The sequence below is a fragment of the Molothrus ater genome, chromosome 3 (assembly GCF_012460135.2).
Source record: "Molothrus ater isolate BHLD 08-10-18 breed brown headed cowbird chromosome 3, BPBGC_Mater_1.1, whole genome shotgun sequence".
In the NCBI taxonomy this organism is placed as follows: Eukaryota; Metazoa; Chordata; class Aves; order Passeriformes; family Icteridae; genus Molothrus; species Molothrus ater.
Genome location: NC_050480.2, coordinates 67,620,350 through 67,644,095, shown reverse-complemented (window position 1 = coordinate 67,644,095; position 23,746 = coordinate 67,620,350). Strand labels below are relative to the sequence as shown.

At 36.5% G+C, this 23,746-nt stretch overlaps 1 protein-coding gene across 1 annotated transcript in view; it reads right to left on the bottom strand.

The window, feature by feature from the left end:
* Nucleotides 1-23,746, bottom strand: part of REV3L (REV3 like, DNA directed polymerase zeta catalytic subunit) — a 114,097-nt gene that overhangs the window by 50,064 nt on the left and 40,287 nt on the right. The window contains exons 2-11 of the mRNA XM_036380225.1: nucleotides 20,293-20,482; nucleotides 18,843-18,917; nucleotides 17,249-17,409; nucleotides 13,186-13,282; nucleotides 5,180-5,274; nucleotides 4,500-4,604; nucleotides 3,454-3,538; nucleotides 3,220-3,368; nucleotides 2,802-2,930; nucleotides 62-299 (exon numbers count right to left, since the gene is read on the bottom strand). Coding sequence (XP_036236118.1) covers nucleotides 62-299; nucleotides 2,802-2,930; nucleotides 3,220-3,368; nucleotides 3,454-3,538; nucleotides 4,500-4,604; nucleotides 5,180-5,274; nucleotides 13,186-13,282; nucleotides 17,249-17,409; nucleotides 18,843-18,917; nucleotides 20,293-20,482 — 1,324 coding nt within the window. The remainder of the gene's footprint in view (nucleotides 1-61; nucleotides 300-2,801; nucleotides 2,931-3,219; nucleotides 3,369-3,453; nucleotides 3,539-4,499; nucleotides 4,605-5,179; nucleotides 5,275-13,185; nucleotides 13,283-17,248; nucleotides 17,410-18,842; nucleotides 18,918-20,292; nucleotides 20,483-23,746) is intronic.

Below are 23,746 nucleotides of genomic sequence, written 5' to 3'. Positions count from 1 at the left end.
AGGTGGGAGGAAGGAATGATCTGGCAGAAAAAAAAACATATTAAGAAAAGAAAATATATACCTCCTTTTTTGCCCAGGCTCTTCCACGCTACTGTCCCACCTCTGGGACATTAGCAAGCTAAGTTCCATTTCTTCTTTCTCACACTGTGGCTCATTTTCTTCATCATCACTGTTCTGAGAATTTCGCCAGCTTCCAAGAGAACGATGGTGAGAGAGTGTTTTTTGATGTCCCATCTGATATCCATCATTCTCCAGTCCAGCCAACAGATCAATCATGGCCTCATCAGCACTACTGCCCACTGCAGAAAAAGCCCATACAAGTAGAATCTATATTTTGTTCTACTTGTAAATGACTAGTTACAGTCTACCAGTAAAAAACAAAAACAACCAAACCAAAGAAAAAAGCCCCTCACCATTTAAAAATCTAGTTTTTTACTGTCTAATGCAAGGCATGCTACAGAAACAAAGCTCTTTTCATATCTTGTTTTTTCAAATTTTATTATTTATCTTTTCTAGCTCTGTATCTAAAACTTTGACAACTTACTTTCTTTCTGCCCTACTCTTCTGATGGTACCAGATGCAGTGGACTCACTTCTCTGTCTCCACTCTCCTATTACCTCCTCATATTCAGTAAAGCTTCACTCTCCCCTTTAATTTTAGCTTGAGTGACAGCTTCTGAAGCATCACTGCCTTCTCTTGCTTAATAGCTGCATTAGCTTTGAGCACTTTTTTCTGTATCACTTGAGGACTTTCAGTCACTGCATCTTGTGAAAAGGGATGATGATTTTGACAAACTATTCCCCCTTCCGTTCTTAAATATAATGCTCAACTTTGGCTCCCTTTTCATGCCACTTTAAGCTGTTCTATTCCAAGGTTACTTGAAACACTGAAAGTTTACCTGACATCACTCCTCTCTTAAATTTTATATTTCTTTTATTTGACCCAAGCTTACAGTTATTTATGCACTTTCCTTCTGTTTTTTTCTTAAAAATCCTTCCAAGTCACAATTTTTTCTCACTCTCTTCCTACTTACCTATCATCTGACCTCATAATCAATTTATGACCTGAAGTCTACCAGGCATCTTTGTTACTTCTCTCTCCTTCTCTAGTTTAAGAACTACAATCTCTAATTTCTTTCCTTGGGAAGCATCATATGATTAAAATGATCTTGAGAATTATATAAAATAGATCTCAACATTGGTGAGAAAGGCATTTTTCATATTTTGCAAAGGCTTCACAGGATACCATGCAATCCTTTACAACAGAAACCATCCCTTTTTCCAGAGTTTTTGAATTAACCCACTTTCAATTATACTTTCTGTTCTTGGCTCCTGTGCCCTTGGGTGAGGCTCATTAAACTCCAACCTCTACTTCATGTTAATATGAACCTTGGGGTGTAATTCACACTGAATAGCAGAAGTCATGTGGTTCACAGTCCCTGTGGCACTACAACTCTACTAGAGGGAAAGTGAACACTGGTGCAGGCTATGAGGGAGCGTAAGAGATAAATATGCACCACGTTACTCATAGTCACGCAAGACACCAGGAATCAGCATGACAAGAAGGGAGGAGAGAAAGAAAGTGAAAAATAAAGTAATATAATCTCAATTTGATTACCTAGTCAATGGAAAAAAAAAGACCATTTCAACACTTCAATTTGGTTGAGCAATTCAAATGTACATATTACATTTATTACCCCCTACATATTATTTTAGCCACTTTTTATCCTCTCAGGTCTGCTCATGTTTGCCGGCTCTTACAGAATTTCTCATAGTTCTTTCAATAAATCCAAATCCTTGCCTATGAAACTTCTATAATCAAAATCTTGCCTACTCTCTGCAAAATAAAACTACACTCTAAATCTAACTTCATCTACTCCTTTCTTAGCAAGAACAGATTTCAAGTTTGTAAATTGTATTACCCACAGACATCTACTGTTGCCCAAGCCCATACTCATACACTATGAGTATGAGTATCAAAAGAAATGGAGGCTACTACAGGTTTTAAATACTCCTCCCTGCCCCACACTATATGGTTCACATGAACATTATACATTATGTTTACCAAAGAACATACATAGAGATATATCAAGAAATATGTGCTTTTCATCTCCTTCAGAGTATTTGAACTATTTCTACCTCGTAGTTTTTCATACAAGCTCCTTTCTTGGTTATTTTAGGGTTGTTTCCCCCTCGTGCCTCGCAATTTTACTGTCATGGTTTTTCTCCTCCTCTTAAGTATTTTGCTTCTTGTTTCTTTGCCTTCAACTGTTTTTGTATCTAAAAATTTTGGGAAATGCTCTGCTGCAACTTGCCTCTCATTATCAACCTACTATTGCCCAGTACCTCCAGCCAGCTGAGCTTCTGAAGACAGATCACATTGCAAGTTTCCTACCTTAACGGTACGAAAGATGCAGCCAGTAACTGCAAGAGTATCATGGACAGACAGTCAAAATCATCTTCATTCTGATAGTTTTAACCTTATAGCCCTAGGAGCACAAGGAAGAGCAATACCCACAAGAGACTGCATTGAGCTGACTTAGCAAGAGGACAGGGCTTACTGAACCAGTCAAACAGAGCAGCCTCTACAAATACAGTCCTGGTGACACTTAGAAAACATAGAGTGTGTTTTGGTGGTGGTAGGGTATGTGTCTGTGTGTGTGAAGTCTCAACCTTTTTTCAACCTGAAAAACTCCTTGAGCTAAATTACTTCCTTTCTTTCATGATGAGTAGCCTAAGGGAACACAAAGACTGTGGAACAATAAAATAGTCTGGAAGAAAAGACATTCCAGTCATACTCACTAAAAACAGTAGTCTGATTCAGTCTTTGAGACAAAGGCTGAAAGCACTGACTATTCTCCACAATGTTTAAAATTGCTTCTTCATTAATAAGTGCTTCCTCTTCTTTATCAGTATGCATCCTATTGGAGTCTTTAAAAGAAAAAAAGAGAAGAAAAAGTATAAAACTTCTGAGTCACAGACATCAATACATTATGAAAGCAAGCCACTTCAGAATGGATTTTACTATCCAAGTATATTTCCATTATTTGCTGTAGCAATTTTAGAAAGGCTTACTCTAACAGTAACAAAACCCAAAAGTACTCTTTGGTTTTTCATAAGTAACAATCACAACTTCCTTGGCTTACTTCTGTTAATAGTATGAACAGACAAACCATGACATAAATTTCTGCCTAAACAATTAGGATATTAAAAAACTCACCTTTGCTCATCTGTTTATCGTCATGCACTTCTACTGTATTAGCTGGTGTACATGGAAAGGCTTCAGGAGAAAGTACCTCAGAATGTAGTGTTAATTCAGCAGAGAACTCCTCTGATCCATTACTGTAGTCCAATGATCCTGACAACGTTCTAGTTAATTGAAAAGCAAGTTTTAAATGCATATTTAAGGTTTGCATAGCATACTATATTTTATGACAAATGGCTAAACACTTACACAGAGAAGTCATTTTGCTTGAGAATTTCTTTAAGTCTCTTCTGAAAAAATTTTTCACTCTCTGTTGCTGGCACAAATCCACGGTCTTTAAAATTTGAAAAATATTTGTTATTCAGTTTTACTTTGACCTCTCAACACAGAGAGCAGCTAAAATGACTGATTTTATTAGAAAAAGGCTCAAAGTTGAAGTGCCTGCTAATTTTCAGGGCCAAATCCGAGGGCTGACTTTCCAAGTGTATTAAAAAACTTGAAAATACTTCACATACTCCCAACTGATCTCATATGTAACTGTGAGTAACAACAGCATTTACAAATCATGATGCAATTAACCCAAGGTGAGCATCCAAGAAAAATCAGTGAACATTTTTGAGAAGTCTGGCTTATGCAGCCTCAATAACATTATATGGAAACACATGAAAAAAGTCAACCAGAAAGTAGTCTGCCTTAGCCAGGAACCTGCCTCTTTCCTTCATTCAATCCTCTGTCTTATTTGCCAAATATCATTCATATTTTAAAAGAAATATGGCCTTGGTTCTATGGAGAACAGCCTGCTCACTATGCAATTACATTGCAGAGCACAGTCTTCCCCGTGTAATGAATTTTACATAAAAACAGGGACATAAAGACAGGGGTTTGTCTATCCTATTAGAATTTTAATCTAATAACACCTTAGCTATAATTCTGCAGAAATTCAATGGGACTGCCCTTGTGCATAAACTACAATAGAAGGCTTCAAGATAAAGAGATTTAGTTTTGTTGGTATTTAAATGTTTTCCATCACAAAGCACACAATCTTAACTACCATTATCATTCATTCTGTCTAGATGTTTTGCAGACAGCTGAATCATGATGTTGTTAGGCAAGGTTACATCATCTTGCTTTCAAAATTGGAAAACACATACTGGACCATCAGTAAGCCTGGAAGTAAAAAAAACAGTACATCTAATCCCTCAAACATGATACATCAATTTAAATTCTGTCCTCATGCTTGCTTCTCATTCAAATTTTTGGATTAACAGCTGCTCAATTGTTTGGGTTTTTTTTACCTTGTGACTCAGGTGGCTTAATCTGAGAAGATTCACATTTCTGCCTCCGTCGCTGCTTTTCATCCTCCCATATAGCTTGCAAACCAGGGTTCCTGCCAATCTGGGCTGAAATATGCAATTATACATGAAGGGAAATCTGCCAAAATGACAAAGCATTCTTTCCCCAAATTGGATTCTAACACTTTTCCTCATCTCTTTGTCATTCTAGCCTGTTATTTTTTTAATTGCCATTCCTGCCTTACTCTAGGATTTGGTATTATGTAAAAGTTAAGGTGTAACTTCATTTGCTTTCTAGATCTCCTATTTGTAATCTAGATCTTTGGCTTTTTCTTGTCTTCCCACCAAGTAGTGTATATATGTATATATGGGTGTATGTACATACATACACATAGATGCACACATGATATTGGTATTTCCATTAGTATTTTTCCTATAGGTCTGAAACATTCTATTATGTATTTAAAAACCCCTCTTTATATTGTTCTCATAAGACACTATTTTTATAACCCCTTTTCTTTCAGATTTAACTATTTTTTTAACTTTATAAATTTGAAGATCAACAATTCACTAACACTGAAATATGGATTGTGATTTAATTAAGATGAGCTTTAAAAGAAGAGTGAACTATGACATGGTTTCTGTTCTAAAACCATTTACATGGAAAGTTATTAACAATTCACCTTCAATATCCAGTTGATTCAAAATGTCAGCAGCTACAGCATCCACCTCCAATTCACAGGTACTTTGTGGCTCAACACCTTTCAACATTAAAGAGCTGTGACAACATAAATACCACAGATTAATTTTATCAATACACTGAGTTTGAAACATGCATCATCATTGATTTTTAACTGGACTAATATTGAAAATTATTTTGAGGAAACAGGAGTGACCAACTGCAGAATTATCAGTTCTCATCCTCATCTGCAAGTCCTTAAACTAATGATCATATTCAAATCTAATTAGATAAGAAAATCTGTACCTTCAACTTAAAGGGTTTAGCTTTTTCTTTTGTGAGGAGAAGATAAAGAGCTGGTAGATAATGCCAACTACTAAAGCAATTACAATAATGTTCTTCTCCTCAAGTACAAGATTAAATGTTCTATATAACTCAGCCAATAGGACAGGGTGTGTAGGCAGGATCATGCACCCAGAAAACACAGTGGCAAGAATTTTTCTATCTCATTCACAGTTCAGAACAACGCAGAGCACTTTAACATTTACAACTAGTTTTTCTGGAGTTTTTTCTTTAGCCTGGTGAATAAGAAAGGGAGTATTAACAACCCTACCACATTAAGGATAGCTAGTTTGATGAAGACTTGAAATACTAGAAAAACAGATTAAGATTGCTGTACAATTATCTGATCACCTTCCTGCTGTGCCTTTTCAGATCTGCAAATGTCAGTGACCTTCCACCTGCTGCTGTCAGTGAACAAATTTTAAGGAGTCCATGGAGGAAGGTAACAAACAGAAACCATCTTGTAAAAGTCTGTTTACCCTTTAAAATCATTTAGGGCAACACTGAAAATCCACTCCAAGCTCTTCAACTTTCTAGTAGGGCTTATAGCAATAGGACAAGAGGTAATGGTTTTAAACTGGTTTAAAACTGGTTTACCCTCTTTTAAAATGGTTTTAAAAGAGGGTAAACCCTCTTTTAAAATGGTTTTAAAAGAGGGTAAATTTAGACTAGACATAAGGGAGATTTTTTTTATGATGAGGGTGATGAAATGCTGGAACAGGCTGTCAAAACAGGTGGGAGAAGTCCCATCTCTGGAAATATTCAATGTCAGCTTACAGGGCTCTAAGAAACCTAAAGTAGTTGAAGCTGTTCCTGTTCATAGCAAGAGAGCTGGACTAGATGACATTTAAAGGCATCTTTGAACCCAAACTATTTTATGGTTCTACGCACAGTTTTAAAGACAATCCACTGCCATTACATCCCTCCATTCCCAGTCATGCCACCAGCTAGGAAACAAGCCCATAACATGCTCAAAATGTGTACTTTTCATGTCACAAACTTTGGGTGTTCACTCATCAAAGGAATCAGACAGAGCTCTGCCTGCACAGGTGGGCAACAGGAACTGGAGGCAAGCTGAAGCTTGTATTTTGATCCCACAGTAACAAATGACTGCAAGAGCACTGGGAAACAAGACTGAGGGAAGAGGCTGCAAGAATTCTTAGCTCCCTTTACAAAATCAAAACACTCCTGAGAACAAGCAAAAAGGACTATGATACAGAGTGGTCAGAGACATCAGACATTTGGTAAAGACTTGCTCTGACTTGTCTGGAGGATACAAAATCAAAGATCTGAGCTTCCCACTTTCACTGATTTCCTCTTTTGAAAGACAATAAAAAACCCCAAAAACCAATGGGGGTTGGATAGAAAGATGAGGAGCCTTTCTGTCAAAAACTACAGTATTTCAATTTACATGGCATATTATTCAAATTAAAAACACTGAGATAATAACAGGCCTTTTCTGAAACAAATCTAGGATTTATCATTATAGTTGTCATTAACACTTCCATGATGAAGGCAGGGCTGGCAGTCAAAACTGCACACTCTAAAGAGTTACATGGAAGCTGATAAAGACACCTGACACACAGTAAATTCTTCATTAGACCTGAGAGAATGTCTTCCCAATACCACTAGTTCATTAGCTTGGCATTTAACATCCTTGTTAAGGTGAGCTGCTAGACACTTGCACTAGTTGAAGTCATGGCAGTAGCACTACAAGCTTCTGCAACATTCAGGTAAGCCACAAAGGCCAAGAAGTCATTTGCTCCCACATCAGGAAAACCCTTGAAGGGCATATGAAAGCAGAGCAGCTTTTCTAGCCCTTCTAACATTTTAACTTATGTTGATTAAAACAAAACCATGAGATGGTGAGGGGGGAGTACAAACTGTCCTGAAGTACAGTTATTTAACATGGTTACGTGCTGCTTTGGAACTAGTTCAAATGAGTATTGGCAACAGCTTGGTCAGGTGTTAGGTTTGATGCTTTTGCTCACCTAAAACAAATGCGTGCAACATATTGGGAAAATACACAAAGTAACCGTATTTCCCATTCTCCATGATCAACACACATTTCCTCAGCAGCTACAGTGCTGTTTTAGCAGGTGAGAAGATAGCATGAAGAAGTCAGAACATGTCTAGTCTCCTCCCAGTGGCAGGTGATTGAAAATATAAAGTATTTCATGTCATTAGCAGTTGTAATGCCTTGGAATATATTCAGAAGTGGCTTGTTCAATACAGATTGCTTTATACAACAGACTAATCACCTGCCTCACATCCCATGCATCAATTTTGCAAAGAAGAGTAGTGGCTTAGGTAATGCCAAAATCATGATTTGAGAATATCTGTATTAGAACAAGGTTGGGAAAGACAAATTAGCAAGTCCCAGGCAAAGCTTATCACAGCATCTATGTTTCATTTTGTAAAAAGGCATGTAAAGGGACTTGTTCACAAGATACAACTTTTAATAGAGGTATATGAAAGACAGGCTTGAGTGAGGTAGTATAGAAGGAACCCAGCAGGAGAACAGAAATTTACTCTCTGAAGAAGCAAGATAAATCAGGGTTGTACAACACTGAATTGCCATGGCTAGGCTACTTGGGATACTCATACTAACTAATTTTAAATTGCCTTTTATACCTACACACTAGGTGAAAAACTGCAAAAGAAATCCATTTTACTTCTGTATAAAAATCACCAAATACATTATTTTGAGAACAGGGAAAATGGCCCTTATTTTTGAAGAATGTAATATTTGAATGAAGAATGTAACACTATTTACTGAGATAAAAACTATAGTTTAGGATGAAACTTGTGCTCAAAGAAACTACCAAGGTCTGGTTGCTCAGACATTGAGACAATGAATTAAGGATACAGTCAGCACATTTTTTAAAAAGTGCTCACTATATGCAAAGATCAATGCCCTTACCTTGAAGAATAATCAACAAGGTCAGTATCTTAATTCACCAATATTAATGACAGCCTAAGGAAGCAAGTTCTGTAATGACCCGATCTGAGGTATTTGTAATGCTAAATTGAGCACAAGAGACAAAAACTAACTTCATGGAGTATCTGAAAGGTGTTACTCAACTGCACTGATAAGGACTCTAAAATTTCACATAATAATTTTCCATGCTCTGCTCATGGCAGGAAACATGTCCTTGTTTTCAGGATGTTCAAGTGACTTAAATAATGTGCACATTATATTAAAAAATCAAACAGCTAAATAAAAACATGCACAGGCTGACAAGCGAGAAAAGCAATTATGACAGTCACAAGCCTAGCAAAAATCTGCAACATTACATATCTGCTAGACTGTGCAGAAGTGTTATTTGTCAGATCTCTCCACTTCCATATAAACTAGTGTCTAATAGCAAATCTAAGATTTAAAAAAAGAAAGTGTTTCTCAAAAGCATTCTACCAATCATTCTGCTTTTAACACATTATGTCCAAGTGGTAGACTTGACTGGCAGATACTCTAAGTCTGATGTTTACCAGAAAGTTTTCTCAATGGAACTCATAGAAGTGTTTCATCATTTATTATCAGCTGCCAGAATGGGATAACAAAATGGATCTCATGTCCAGAATTCCTGATGTCAAAAACTGTCGGACAGCACTACCAGGTTCAGGTGACCGCTGCCCATTTTAGGGCAGGCTTTGTAGGTTTCAGTGCAATAACACTGGCAAGTATTCTACCTAAAAGCCTTACAGGGATTCCCAGGCACTAGAAATTTTGGACATTTGTCTATTTGATAACAGAATCATTCTAGAATTACATTTTAAAAAATGTCTTTGACTTAATACAGTGCACTTATCATAGCAGCCAATCAATAATTTGGAGATTTGCCAGGAGCAAGAAAAGGACATGGCTGGGTTGAATGCTGTTCTTGCTAAGTGTCTGAGTAGCAAGGTGCTCTCTAGCATGAAAGACAGAGTTCAGTCACCAAGAAAATTTGACACAGTTCTCAAATGTTTTTTTGAAATAAGGAACCATCACTAGTATTTACTCAGCAAAATGCTGTCCATGTTACACATGTGACTTTTAAATTTGCATATTACCTTCTAGGTATTCAGAATTGTATTTCAGCCAAGTGATATACTGTGTTCCAAAGTCAAGAAATGCCCTACTTGCTTAAACAAGAGAACTTGTTAACTGCCACTTACAGCAAGGACTTGGCAGATACGTGTTGGACTATCCCTAAAATGTATTCTTAAGGTACACAAAGGATAATGAGTCCAAACAGACATCCCAGTCACTAAGAATACAAGACAGGCCTAGAAATGTTGTGGTCTCAAACAGCATTTGACTGTCTTTTCCCTTCTTGCTTTTTCTTGACAGAACAAGTAATAACTTGAGCATACAGCTGAAAGGTAGGGAAAGATTTATGTGATCTTCATATCTGATATAAAGGACAGGGAAAGAAATTTGTAAGTTCAGTGATATTTAGAAAAAACTCCAAATGCTACTGAAAATAGCAGTCAAGTGATAAAATTACAATAAGTAAAACAATTTTGCTAAACAATTCACAAAACAGTTACATGTCTCAATTTGAAGTGGATAGAACTTGAAGAGAACTGGATAATAAAGTGAGGGGACTGTGCAGATATTGCACATGAAACTAAAAATGAATACAGCTGTTATGCAAGTATGTATTTTGGGAATACAGAACATATTTTGTTAAGAAAAAAGAAATAAAGGAAGAAAGGCAGCTTTACAGCTATTGAGTAATTCTGTAGCCTGCAAAAGTAGAAACAGCTGAGTCACAATCATTTCAGGAAACAATTAAAAGGGTTTCCTTGGATAGGTATCTCATACTATCTGGGTCAGATTTACCCTCAGTAAGGCTGATCATGACAATTATAGATCCATTAAGCCAACCTAGAAGCAAATTTTCAGAATTTGAAAGGAAATGAAGTAAGAAGGCAATATGAAAGTGGCACTGCAGTAGGGGTGGTTTGATTACAAGAACACTGTTTGAACTTGATGACTCCCATAAATAATCCAGGAGAAATTTTAACAGGCAAATAATTTTGTGTAGATACAGAACAGAGTAAAATCAGGACTGGAAAAGTTTACATTTGTTGCTTTTCTATGGCATGTATGTCCTACAGCATGGGGAAGACAGTCATGCTAGAACACCCTTAATAAAAAAATTAATTTTCTAGACAAAAGAACATTTAACACTGTATCAAATGTAAACAATTTCAGTTGCAGGAATCATAAATGAGTTCCTAATTTATTAAAGCATTTTAGTAGCTAACTAAATGTGAAATTCTTCTTGGTTATATAAAAAGGACAGAGCATCGATACAAAATGTGTAGAACTGAGTATAGACCATGTGACTGAGCTTTCTGTGACTGAGCTTACTTCACATCTCATTAATACAGCAGTGTAGTAATGAAATATCCTGATAAGGCAAGCCAGTAGACATGCTGGATACATAGAATTACCAGAAAACAAAAGCAGGTTAACTGAGAAGTAGAATAATAGAAACAGATGAGAAGAGAAACATTTTGTCCTAATAAATCCTAAAATGCTCACAAGCCAAATCGGCATGATAAATGAAACTGTAAAGTGTATCAGGAACTACCTATATCATTGCACATGATGTACAGAGAATTTGTGTGGTATATTATGTAGTATTCAGGCTTTACATTGAAGAAATAAATTCCTGCTGGTAGAAATACAGCAAATGACTACCAGGGAAATGGACAGAGTTGGTATTTTCCCCATTATTGTTAATGTCCCACTTCTGGAACACATGTGAGTGCTGGAGAAGGATTGGCACGAGTGAGGTGCTGCACCCCTGGCTGTATACATGGAAGTGTGGAAGGAGGAAGAAAGAAGACTTGTAGTTACAGCCATGAGGAGGCATCCTTGGCTCCTGCTCTGCTGAGCTCATCCCTCTCTGGTGTTGACAGCCAGGAAGTACTACTTTGCTTTCTGTTTATCTGCCTTCCCCAGATCTTTGTAAAGTAACATCAGATAATCCTGGTCTAACTTATGATCCAACCTTAATGTTAACATAAGTTGGCTTGCAGAACCAAGCAAAAAAAAAAAAATTGAAATGGACTGTGAATGAAATATGCAGCCAAAGAGAAGAAACAGCCCAAGAACAACTGCACATAAAGTGACAATAAGTTGTCAGATGAATGTTGTTATAAAATTCCCTTGAAGTAGTAAAAGAATCAGAAAACCAGATGTAATCAACACAAGTTCATGTTTTTGCATGCTAGAAAAACCCAAAGTATGGCCTAATGCACACATTTTCTTCTGAGGAGGCAAAAACTCCCAGTATCTAACACTAGCAGGAAGTGTGGCATATTGAGCCCAATAAACTTTTCAGAGAAGAATGACAGGATCCACCCAAAGACTGAGAAGATTACTAGATGACAGAAGGACCTGCCAATCATTAGCAAACAGCTTAAAGAATGAACTTGCTGTAGATAAATGATATAAATCAGTAGCTTCCGATACTGTGAGTTTCTCTCCCCTCCCCAACTCTGGCCACAAAATTCACAAAATTCCAAAAATATTTCATTTTCTTATGGAAGTAAAATGATTACAAATTACAAACTGTAGAGTAGGAAATGCCTAAGAAAAAGGAAAAGCATGGGAGACAGAGATGAAAATTCTAAGCTGAGTTTCTTTGTAGTTACCATTCGAAATGGACAAACTGAATTCCCTGATAGCACACTATTCATAGAATCATAGAGTCATTTTAAGGGTGGAGAAGTCCTCTAAGATCATCAAGTCCAATTATTAATCTAAGACTGCTAAACCATGTCCCCCAAGCACCACATCCACATATTTTTTGAATGCTTCCAGGAGATTCCACCATTTCCTGGGCAGTCTATTCCAATACCTGACCAGCCTTTCAGTGAAGTAACTGATATTCAATCTAAACCTCCTCTGGCACTTTTATTGTTTATTATTTTAATTATTGTAAATTACTATAAATAATTTTATTAATTGTTTATTATTGTTATTATTTATTACTCCCCTTTCATCAGGCCATTTTATTTTGTCCTCCCACTTTTTACCTGGGAGAAAAGACTGACCCTCACCTGGCTGAAACCTCCTTTCAGGGAGTCATAGAGAGCAATAAGGTCAGCCCTGAGCCTCCTTTTCTCCAGGCTAAACAACCCCAGCTCCCTCAGCTGCTCCTCACAGGACTTGTGCTCCAGACCCATCACCAGCTTCATTTCCCTTCTCTGCTTGCTCCAGCCCCTCAATGTCCTTCTGTAGTGAGGGGCCCAAAATCAAACTGAGATTTGAGACGTGGCCTCACAGTGAAGTCACATTAGTTAAGGATGATTACAAAAACATAATCTGTGAACTGATGTGTAAATATTCTCTATAACTATTAAATTTGCTTAACTCTTTATCAAACTCTTCATCATCATCAAAGTCATCATTCCAAAACCCAGAAAGTAGAATTTTGCCCATTATTTCCCAGCTGGATTTTTCTAACCATAAACCACAAACCATAAACCACAAAGCATCAGGTGACCAAGACTAAATAATGATCATTTGTGTCACATAATCACTTTTTTTTTTTTAACATGCAAAACATATAAGGGTCCTTTAAATGAGAGACTGGAACTCCATTATATTCAAGTTAATGTATATAGGAACATATAGCATACAACAGAAAAACCTGGGATGCTGACCTTGGTATTTCATCTTCTTCCCATTCAGTGAAAGATACATTGCTTGAATTTTCTGGCAAATGAGTTCTATGATGTTTACTTACACCTGATGTATCACCTAGAAAAAAGTAGAATGAGAAATTAATTAATTTATATGGCAATATTTTTTACAAATATCATTACATAACTGCATTTATTATTTAATATTACCAGTCCACATGCTCCTAAAGAATTAATAGCACTGCATGATATCATTTTCACCCATTAACTATGCTATCATATAAATGAACTAATTTTCTTTCTAACACATAGACACATTTATATACAAAAGAAAAATATATTTCCAACACACTGGCATTATTTGAACTACATTTGTTGCATTCCAGTCACATCTTAGCCTAAATTCAATCTTTTCCTATTTGTGAAAATTTCAAAATAAATCATACAGTCTGATGTAAACTTCAGGATTTTCTGGGTCCACAGTTCAAATCCCAATGGAAATTAGAAGCCAAAGAAAACACTACTTTTCCTTTTTCTTATTTGTTAGCTGGAAGGGAATATACAACACAGTCCAGATACAATGGTAGTAGCAGTAAGTGGAAACCTGCAATGAAGGCAGACGTCTGACCTACAAATAAAGAAAACACTCTACGTTTGCTCAGAGGTCTCCATATAAGGGAGTGTGCTCCAAAGTCATGCTGGTGAAGTCCTCTCTGAAGAATTCCTACCTCTCTTGAGGTCTCCACCTGAACCCTCATTTTTCAGAGAAGGTAAAGAAAATATACTCAGGATATGGCACAAGAAAGAAATTCTAGGCTTCAGGAATGGAGTTGGAGGGAGGTAGAATGGGAGAAGACTTTGAAAATGACTCAGTCTCCACTTCTACCTAAAGGACTAGCTTGAACCTTGAATTTTCTCAGCTATGTTGGTGTCATGCACTAGCAGCTCTCTGGTATTCAATTTACCTTTCAGCCATAGCAAACACTCCTGCATTTGTTCAAGTTACACCAATTAACTCAATTGTCAGAGGTCTTCAGTAATTAAATATTGATTAGAACATGTATTTTTATTCTAAAAATTTCATAATAGTCTTCCATGTGAATTGCACTACTTGGAATATTGGGTTTATCCTCATGTAGCAAAAAGTGCTAAGTTACTAGAGAAGCAATTGGCAGGCACCATGCCAAAAGAACCTTAGAAGCTACAAACAGAAGCAAGCAGGCTTAATTCCATGTGTTCCAGACCAAGCTTACTGCACTCAGATTAGGTTCCTGCAAGCACTGTCCCTACATCAGACTCTCCAGTGTACAGGCATGGCACATGTGGGCTGAAAGGACACTCTTGTGCTCATGCAGCACCAGCTCACGTTTCAGCCACACCTGCACTGTTACGGTCCATGCACTTCGATGCCTAAGCAGGTGATTCTGGAAAGACAACACAAAATATCTGATCCCATTTGCACAGATCCAGCTCAAACCTAGCAAACCTTACTGTCTGGGCTGTTCAAAAGTGCTGACTTGTCCTGGCCAGCTAGTCCAGGAAAAAAACACAGCCATGTTTTTACTGTGTGGCACGTCAGCTAATTCTCTGTATTAAAATGTAAACTGACTATGCATGGAAACAACTCTTGTTATTTTTCATCTGCAGCTTGATTAATTTAAGTTGATGAAATAGGACTGAATAGTCATATATTTTAAAGGAAAATACATCTCACGGCAGTTATGCAAGGTTATAGGCCAACTGGTAAAATATATACTATTATTTTTTTAAATTATATGCATTTCAAATACCACACCACAGCAGTTTCAGGGCATTATTCCATTTCTTCTTCCCTATCATTGTTGTTTTCATATATTTCTAAAAATTGAGGCTCAAATTCCTGTATTAGTTTGTTTCTTCAGTAAAGTTAATCATAGGGACAGGAATTTAAGGACACACAATATTTCCCTTCTCTTGATATAAAGATCTTTAAATACAGTAGCAATGACACATCAAGGTCTTTCAGAGACATATTACAGAAGCAGATTCAGCTACTGAAAATAAAAGTTTTGCAACAGTTACAATGGTATGTGGTGCATGAATGAATAGGTAGCCTTCTTCACAGCCCATAAAGACAAGGCCTTGAAGAAATGAACTGCTGCACTTTCTGGATACAAGCTGATGAAGGCAGAATAGTCCTGCTACAAGAAATCTGCATGCTGACCTCTCTCAGCCTTCAAAAAGACTGACTTATCTCAGTGAGAGAAATACCACTATGAACAGGCTCCTGAGGCTGCTTGCTTACACTGACAAAACGTGTTAACTGCCAGACTCATTTTCATATCATCTGCAAGGGAAGTAAGGGAAGTGTTTGCTGCACATCTTTTGGCAAAGGCTTTTACTGCTGTCTAAGAAACAATGTTTGGTCTGGCCTGTGTGACACAGCTGTACCTGACTGAAAGGAACTCCCACAACACAGAGGCTGAGGTACAGGCAGCTAAAGTGTGTCAGGTGTGAGCAGAGGCAGTGCTTCCACACCACTCCAACAGCCTGAGCTCAGAGAGGGCTGCTGTACAAGGACAGGCTCTTGACAGCAGTGCTTCTGTAAGGCTGCACCAGGGACAAACCATTTGTCGCTCGGCTGCTGTGCCAGGAGCAATAGGCAGTGATCCTGTGCCTGGGGACTCCAACAGACTGAGCTCAGGCTGCTGATGCATGTGTGATGTGGAGCCATGCAAAGCAGAATCCATCTTCCTAGGAGCACTGCAGCCAGTATATGATCAAGCCAGACAAAGTAGTGTCATTTTTTTCCTTTTATTTTATTGTATTCTTCCCCTATAAGAATAAAGTACACTGGTCTCAGCCCATACTCCTCTTCCATCCCCTTGTTCCCATTCAAGACTTAGGTTTCTCATCCATAAATAAATAATGAAGGAGAACATAAACAGCTTATGTTTTTCATCTATCATCTAAAAGAGGGGAAAAAAAGAGCATTGGAAAAAGAATGGAAGCAACTATTTGATACAATCCCATCGCATGTTTCCAGAAGGCTGATTTAAATATTTGGAGGACTAAAGGTACCTGACTGTATTTCCTCAGGACTGAAAACCCTGACAATGCTCTGTCCATGCCAGAGCTTTTGCCTTCCTACAGTTCTGACACTAGCAAAAAGTGTGGCCTATTGTTGGGCATGAAAAGTGTTTTCCTTTAAACAAGAATTAGTTATAAAACTCCATGGGCTAATCCACTGCCATCTGAATATACATGCATAAAAATAAAGAGGAAATTCAGCACGATTATTGGTCTACCTTTTTACAGAAAGATACTTCACCATTTCTTTTAACTTTTGCTTTAGCTGTAGGAACAATTATTATTTAAGTAATCAATACTTATTTTACTAAATGTTATGTACCAAAGGCATGTTTTTTCTACTGTTATCTCTCCTTTACGATGAAGAATTTAGAAGAATTAAGGATGTTTTCACCAAACTTAATTTTTATGTCAGTGGTACATCCAAAATGCCAAATTAATTTCTTAAAATGCTTCCCTTGCTAACACACTAATAATTCAAATTTTACCTTAGAGCAAATGACTTCAGCACAAACACAAGCATTTTAATTAAGAACACTGATTGTGATTAGAGCAAAATCTTTAGCCATAATTTTGTAAAGATGCTACTGCAACAACAAAAAAAAAGAATTTGAATTGATGTAAGAATCAAAACCATTAAAAAATTAAGCAACAGTATTATTTGTGCTATCTTTCATGTCAATTCTTCAACTAAACATCAACAATTTTTCATCTTCTAGAAAAGAGGTGTGGTCATCTTGTGAAATGGTCACAGCTGCACTGCTGACAGAACACATGCTTCTTGACACACAGCATCTCATTTCGGGAAGCAGGCTCTTCCTCAATCCCCACACAGAGGCAAAAAAAGAAAAAAAACTACATATGGACTTTGTTTTGACACAGAACTTCCGGGAAACAACACGATACTCATTCAGCCAAAATAAAGCAAAAGCTTGACAGCAAGTGACGTCTTGTACAAAATGGTAGTTTTTAGCCTTCAAAAGAATTATTTGGTCTTAAGAAATAAACACCTTACCTTTTCTCCTTGCTTTTCTGAATTTCACAGCAGCCAGGTTTATTAAATTCATTCCATATAAATTGTAGTCTATAAAGAGTTGGAGGAGGTAGGGAATATGGGCTTCATGAGGCTGGTAAGATTTGTTCATTATGGCTCCACCTTGCAGAAGCTCACAAACTCTAAAAGACAAATTAGGACATAAATAAAAAATTATTTCAGGACAACAATATTGATATTTGACTTTATCAAAACATAGAATACTTATCGACATTTTAAATTTTGCCTTTGTTGCATTTTTAACTTAAGAACTGTGTTTTCACAATAACAGTTGAACAAAAATTATCTCTGCTAATAATGATACAATATTTGTGTGTTAGTTGCAAAGGAGATTTGAATCTTTCAGCTAAAAAACCATGAAACTCTGAAAAAAAAATCCTACAATATTCTATTCCTGCAAGTGATCCAAAAGCCATTATAGGCCATGGAAATCTTTCAACAGAACAACTGTGGCAGCTGCATGCCTACCCAGCAGTAACAAGTTTGAAAGTCTCTCTAGTTCTCATTGACATATATACGATATATATGATACATATAATGTCCTTCATGGTTTTCAAGCTACATACTGTATACTCAGAAGTATTTTAAAACTCTGCAGAAGGACAAATCCTCTCTTTTAGACAGCTGCACATTGAAAATAATTGCAAGTATTTGCATAACTGTAAACTGACACAATAAGTTTATCTCAAATTAACAGTATACAACTATACAACAAAGAAAAGCACTAAGCATTTCTAAATGTAACAAACTGGGATTAAAAATAAAGTTTTATACTGAAAAAAGAAAGGAATAATTTAAGTGAAGTGTCAGTCCTTATTTGGATAGGAGCAATTCAAACATGAGGAGCTCCAAATTTTGAAGCAACTTTCCTGTCATCCATTAATACAGAAATTTTAAATAATGCAAAATTTCACTTGCCTAGAAGAAAAACCAGATAATCCTGTCGTATGATCATATATTGGACCTTCCAAAAAAAAGTTACAGTATGTAATAGCACACACTCAAGAGATTTTAGTTTATGCTTGGAAAATAATTCCTCCTTATTTATTTCTGAATTTACTGCAGCTACAGTAAGATTGAAATCAACTTTCATAAAACAGAACATTACCCTATTGAGAAATAGAGAAACTGTCGAATAACAAAAGCTATTCAGTTTTCCAAGTAAATCTTAAATTTAGTAATTTTTACTGGAACTAAAATCTACCAAAATTTACTTCCTAACAGATGAAATGAAGCCATATGAGAGACAGCTACATTGTTTTCCTTAAGAGTTACAGGAAAAGTAAGCTGATGCAAATTTGTTTAAGTGTTCACAAATTACAGTAAACACAGAACAACTGAAGGCAAGCATGTTTTGGTATTGCTTTTCCAACATTCTACTGCTTTAAAAGATTATTGGTGTGTTTAAAATTGGTAAATTTTATAGTGTTTTGAAAAACATGAGACAATAATTTTGGAGATTTTGTTAAGTTACTGGTAAATCTTATTTCAAACCTGACTTTTTAATTCAAGATACAAGGAAACCAGACGGAAGTTTGTTCTTCCACATCCTTACCTTTTTACCATTGCAGGATTGTAAAGATAAATCTTCATAAACTGTCTCTCCTTTTCATGGTAACCATAAAAAGGCCTGAAGACAAAGGAAAAAAAGCAAGAAGCTAGCCAGTTATGCTGTGGTATTTATTCAATGACATTTTACTATAAGGAGTATTAAATAAGCATGTCTATCTACCCAGTTAAAGATCAAGATGTATTTAATTTAGGTCTTTCCCATTAGCCTCTAATGCAAACAAACAAAACATCTGAAACACTCTTGTGCTGCTTTGAGGCAATGAGCAGCCGACTTTCAGTAACAACTGTTCTGAAATTCTAAGGCAAGAGAGGTGAAAAAGAGGCAGGTTCTCCTAATTGCTACCTGCTCTTTTCTCACTTATTCAAGTAAAGATTGTCATCAACAGTTTCCTCTGCCCAGCTTTCACTATTGAGATGAACAGCTATACTACAATTTATATAGTTCTCACAAAAATAACAATATCAAGAAATTTGGTAGGTGACCTTCTTTGTTACTGTAAAAACATCAGAAAGTTCTGACTGAAATTAAAAACAAGTTATTGCAGCCACTTTACTCATAATATCTAGAAGCCACAAAAACTGGCTGGAAACAGAAATATTAACTTCCCACACTTAAACAATTAGAAAGAATGTATTTCAGAAATGCATGAAAAAAGCAAATAAAACATAGTGTTGCACAACACTGAAAATTAGCATTTACACAGTTTTGAAGATGAAAAACTGAATGCATGTAGCTCAATTACCTGTGCTCTTCAAGGATATTTTCCTATTACTCATTATGATTTATTTTTCAACCCTTGGTTATGCAAGTTAAATAAAAATTAACTAAAAGGACACTTAAAATGCTAACACTCAATATAGACAGCTACACCAAATAAAAGAGAGTGGTCATCTTGACAGATTAATAAATGAATGTTTAAGGGCCTCCACTTCCTGGCCTGTGCTGCTGTAAGCATCAGACAGATAAAGACCACTTGAGAGTCTCATAGGGGCAATTTTACGTGAACCAAAAAAAAGAAAAAAAAAAATGAAAGAAAAAAAAAGAGCACCTAGATTCAGGCTCCTGCAAGACATGCCTGGTCTCAGGGAACACAGAATAATCCAGAGAGGTAGAAAAAGCTGCATGGAAAGTACTGCTCTAACAGCAGAGACAGAAAAAGCTAAGAAGAACAGATTTTGCAAAATTATAGACACTAGGATACAATTATGGAAAAAATGGTTGTGTCAAGAAGGTTTTTTTGGGAAAACATGTTAACTGTGTTAAAGTGAAAGCAAGTGAAAAGAGTAATTTAGAAGTTGTACAGCCCTGTATGAAGACATACATGGAGGGAAAATGAAAAAGGATTAGCACTGCAATCATCCAAGTCCAAATAGTACAACTGCAAAAAGCTATTCAAAACAAACAACCAAAACTCCTGACAGGTCATACTTACATTCCAGACACTAATGATACTTTGAAAACATGTTGAACAGTAGAAGATGGATTTCCTAAAGCCACATTGAGTGCTCTGTCAATGCTGAATGCCACTTGACGAAGGTAGCACTCTGGATGCTGTCCAAAACCATCGTACGGTACATAGAGGTAAGGGAAGATACCATGTAAGTGGAGACAAGTCTTCTGACCTAAAAATAAAAAGTAAACATTTAATTTCTAATGACTACTTTTTCTTCTTCTAAGTAGTTGCTACATCTGAGTTTTTTCATATTACTTTCAGGTTCTTCAGAGAGGATAAATTTATGACACAAGTGCAGGTGTGTTTCAAGCAAAAGGTTCTAATGTAGAGCAGTTCTCACACTTGATTAATTGACAAAACCAAAACAGAACAGATGTGGTTACATGACATACCCATGACTACACCTGTGTAACAGAATTCACTACTAATTATTTTCTTCATAGAAATAACACAACATCTCTCTAAGAATGACTTTGCATACTGAATAAATGTTGGATGCTTAACAGTTTCTCAGCCTTTGTGAAAAGTTCTCAGTAGCAATTACACAATCTCAGAAATTAAAAAGAACATCCAGAGCACCTATGAGGCCATTCAGTATTCCAGTTATTCGGGTGTAAGTTTGGATGTGGAAAAAATACCAGGCAACTTTCAACTTTTAAAATCTGTAGATCCCTCAGAGATTTCTACTGTATCTAGACTCCTAATAACACACTTACTTCTCAGCATTAGCTTCTGTGAGTCTGCAGCAAGAGCAGAGTGAAAGGACACACCATGAAAACCTTTGCGCTAGACCAGTCTGAGTTTCTCATTCACACAAGGCAGTACAGTAATACAGACTGGGGCCTCCCAAACCCACCACATTTTTGGGGGGACTAGTCTCAACTACAATGCACGTTATCTGCTCTTTTCTCACCACAATGCAACAAAGTATGCATTTGGTGGCATCCATTGGCCACCTTTTCAGTCCCCAAAATCATTCACGACTTCTCAGGGGCCAATGGAAACCTTTCACAGGAAAATACTGTAAGCATGTGTTGCTGATTAACAACCACCACCACAAGGACAGGCAGCACATATCCCTTTGCATTTTGTTTGGATGAACTCCCTGTATGAGGACAGCAAAACTGGCTGTGCTTTCATCACCCAGGAGATGAATGCTACAAAAAGGGAACACAACTTCACTGGTCCACAAGACCAATGAAAAGACTTCCAAAAACCCACTCTTTCAAACTGAGGTTATTTCTTAGCTGGTGGAACTTGCCTGAAGTATTTACACACAATCATATCCCAGTGGCCACCCAGTGAAGACAGCTTATGCCCATTAAAGTACAGCAACAACAAGACCTTCAGACTGAGGACTGCCTGCAAATCTTTTACACCTGTGAAAAGCATGCCCAAAAATCCCACTAACAGCACAGCTTTTTTTGCCTCTTTTTCAAAACTGGGGTAAGATGTACTGTTCTTCAATTATGTTTAGAAGTAAAAAAATTGATCAAAAAATGGTACTACAAGTCCATTTTCTGAGCTGAATTTTATTCTTCTTGCAAGTCAGCTCCATCAAGTCTCCTCATCAATGTTGAAATACAATCTATATATGCATTCATAATGTTAAAATCACCATCTATGAATTCTGCCCATGTCTTTTAAGGTATTTCAGGAGAATAAAATTCTTACTTATGTTTATTTATGCACCATGTTTTTCAAACAATAATTCATTAAGAGAAAGGGAAAACTAAAGAAACTAAGATCTATGGGTTTGAGGGTTTTTTGAAAAGCAAAAGAAGGACAGTAAAAGCTTTATATGGCAGAAAACTTCTTCAACTCTAAGGTGGAAAAAATCATATATTAGTAGCATGGGAACTGAGAGGACTCATTTGTGCAATGGTAGCAAACAATTTATTTTCTATACCAAGTCACCAACAAATCTGAGTGTATACTGATGGCTGTACTTAGGATTGATTTTGAAATAAAGGAGTCCCCCATCCAAATAAATACCATTCTCAGAAAATTAATAGTTGTTTAAAGTTCTACAGTTTCTCTGTTCAAGTTTGGTTGGTCGGTTTTGGGAAGGATTTGAGTTTGGGTTTTTTTATTTTTTGTTGCTAAGCTGGAAAGGGTGCGTTGTTGTTGTTGTTTTTTAAATGTATCCCAGGATCATGTTCAGTGGAAAATTCAAACTAGTTCATAAAGTAATTTGTCTGAATGCTCACTGCAGCTTAAAAAAAACAAGTGAACAAACCAACTCACCCCAAACTAAATTTGATATTGGAATACAGAGTGAATTTCGGTATATACAAATATACATCTCTATCCCCCCCATGAATTTTATAAATTCAGGTGTTTGCTTCCTAGAACTCATCAGTCAGAATCAGTTCTGCACTTATACTTTTTACTTGCACTACTAGCTATGGACTCCTTTCAAAAGCATGAGTTTTTTCATATTTAAAAAAATAGCTTTAATGGTTGTCCAAGTATTCTGAGTTGCAATTAATTTATGATCCCTTATTTTTTTATGTCATAATTTATGACAAAATCGCAAAGCACCAGAATAAACACAACAGTGACACAGTCTAAACTTACTGTACTTAAATTCAGGTTCCTTTCAAGTTAAGCAGCTATTTAACAATTCTTGCTGAACTGAAAATGTACTTTTATTGTTGAATAAAAAAGAGAACGCATACAAAGAAAGTTTCCTACTATTTCCTTCTGTTCCCTTCCCCTGTACTCCCCTTTATGTGCAAAAAAACCCATGAAAAACACTATGGCTTTTGATTGAGCAGAGTCAAATTACCACTTAACTCCAGGGAAATCTTATAGAACACACACCCTGAGCTGCTTTTCATTTTTTATTCTGCCAAGAAAGCAAACAAGTTACTGCTGAGCTAAGATTCCTATTAGGCTAACAGCTGTTAAGTTACATGGGTTTACACAGCTACTTACTTTGAACCTCAATAGTATTGATTTATTAATTGTGATATTTGGTTATACTGCTATTTTTACCTAAAATCGACATGATTAGAAGTCTGACCCTGTTAAGAACAGTCATGTATTTCCATCATTTAGGTAAAATCATCAAAGTGCACCAAATATCACGGTATCCAATTTGAAGCCCAGACTCCAATAACAGCAACCGAGGTTTGCACTAACCCATTAAAAATTCTAGTGGATTCTTTCCAATAGAGCCACAAGGAGGAAAAAGATCTACCCACAGAGGATTTCAGGCTACACAGACCTACCAATTTACATGAATTAAAAACTTGGCTTGGGAAAAGGTTAATGAGTTTTATGGTTTAAATATGTTAATCTTATGCTCCTGTTTCTTTTTGGAGATACAGAGAAACAAATTTGTACCACTGGAATAGCACTGACTGCTACAGCACCCACTTTCAGTGACCAGATGATGTTATGTTTTATCTGTTCATCAGTTTCTTCG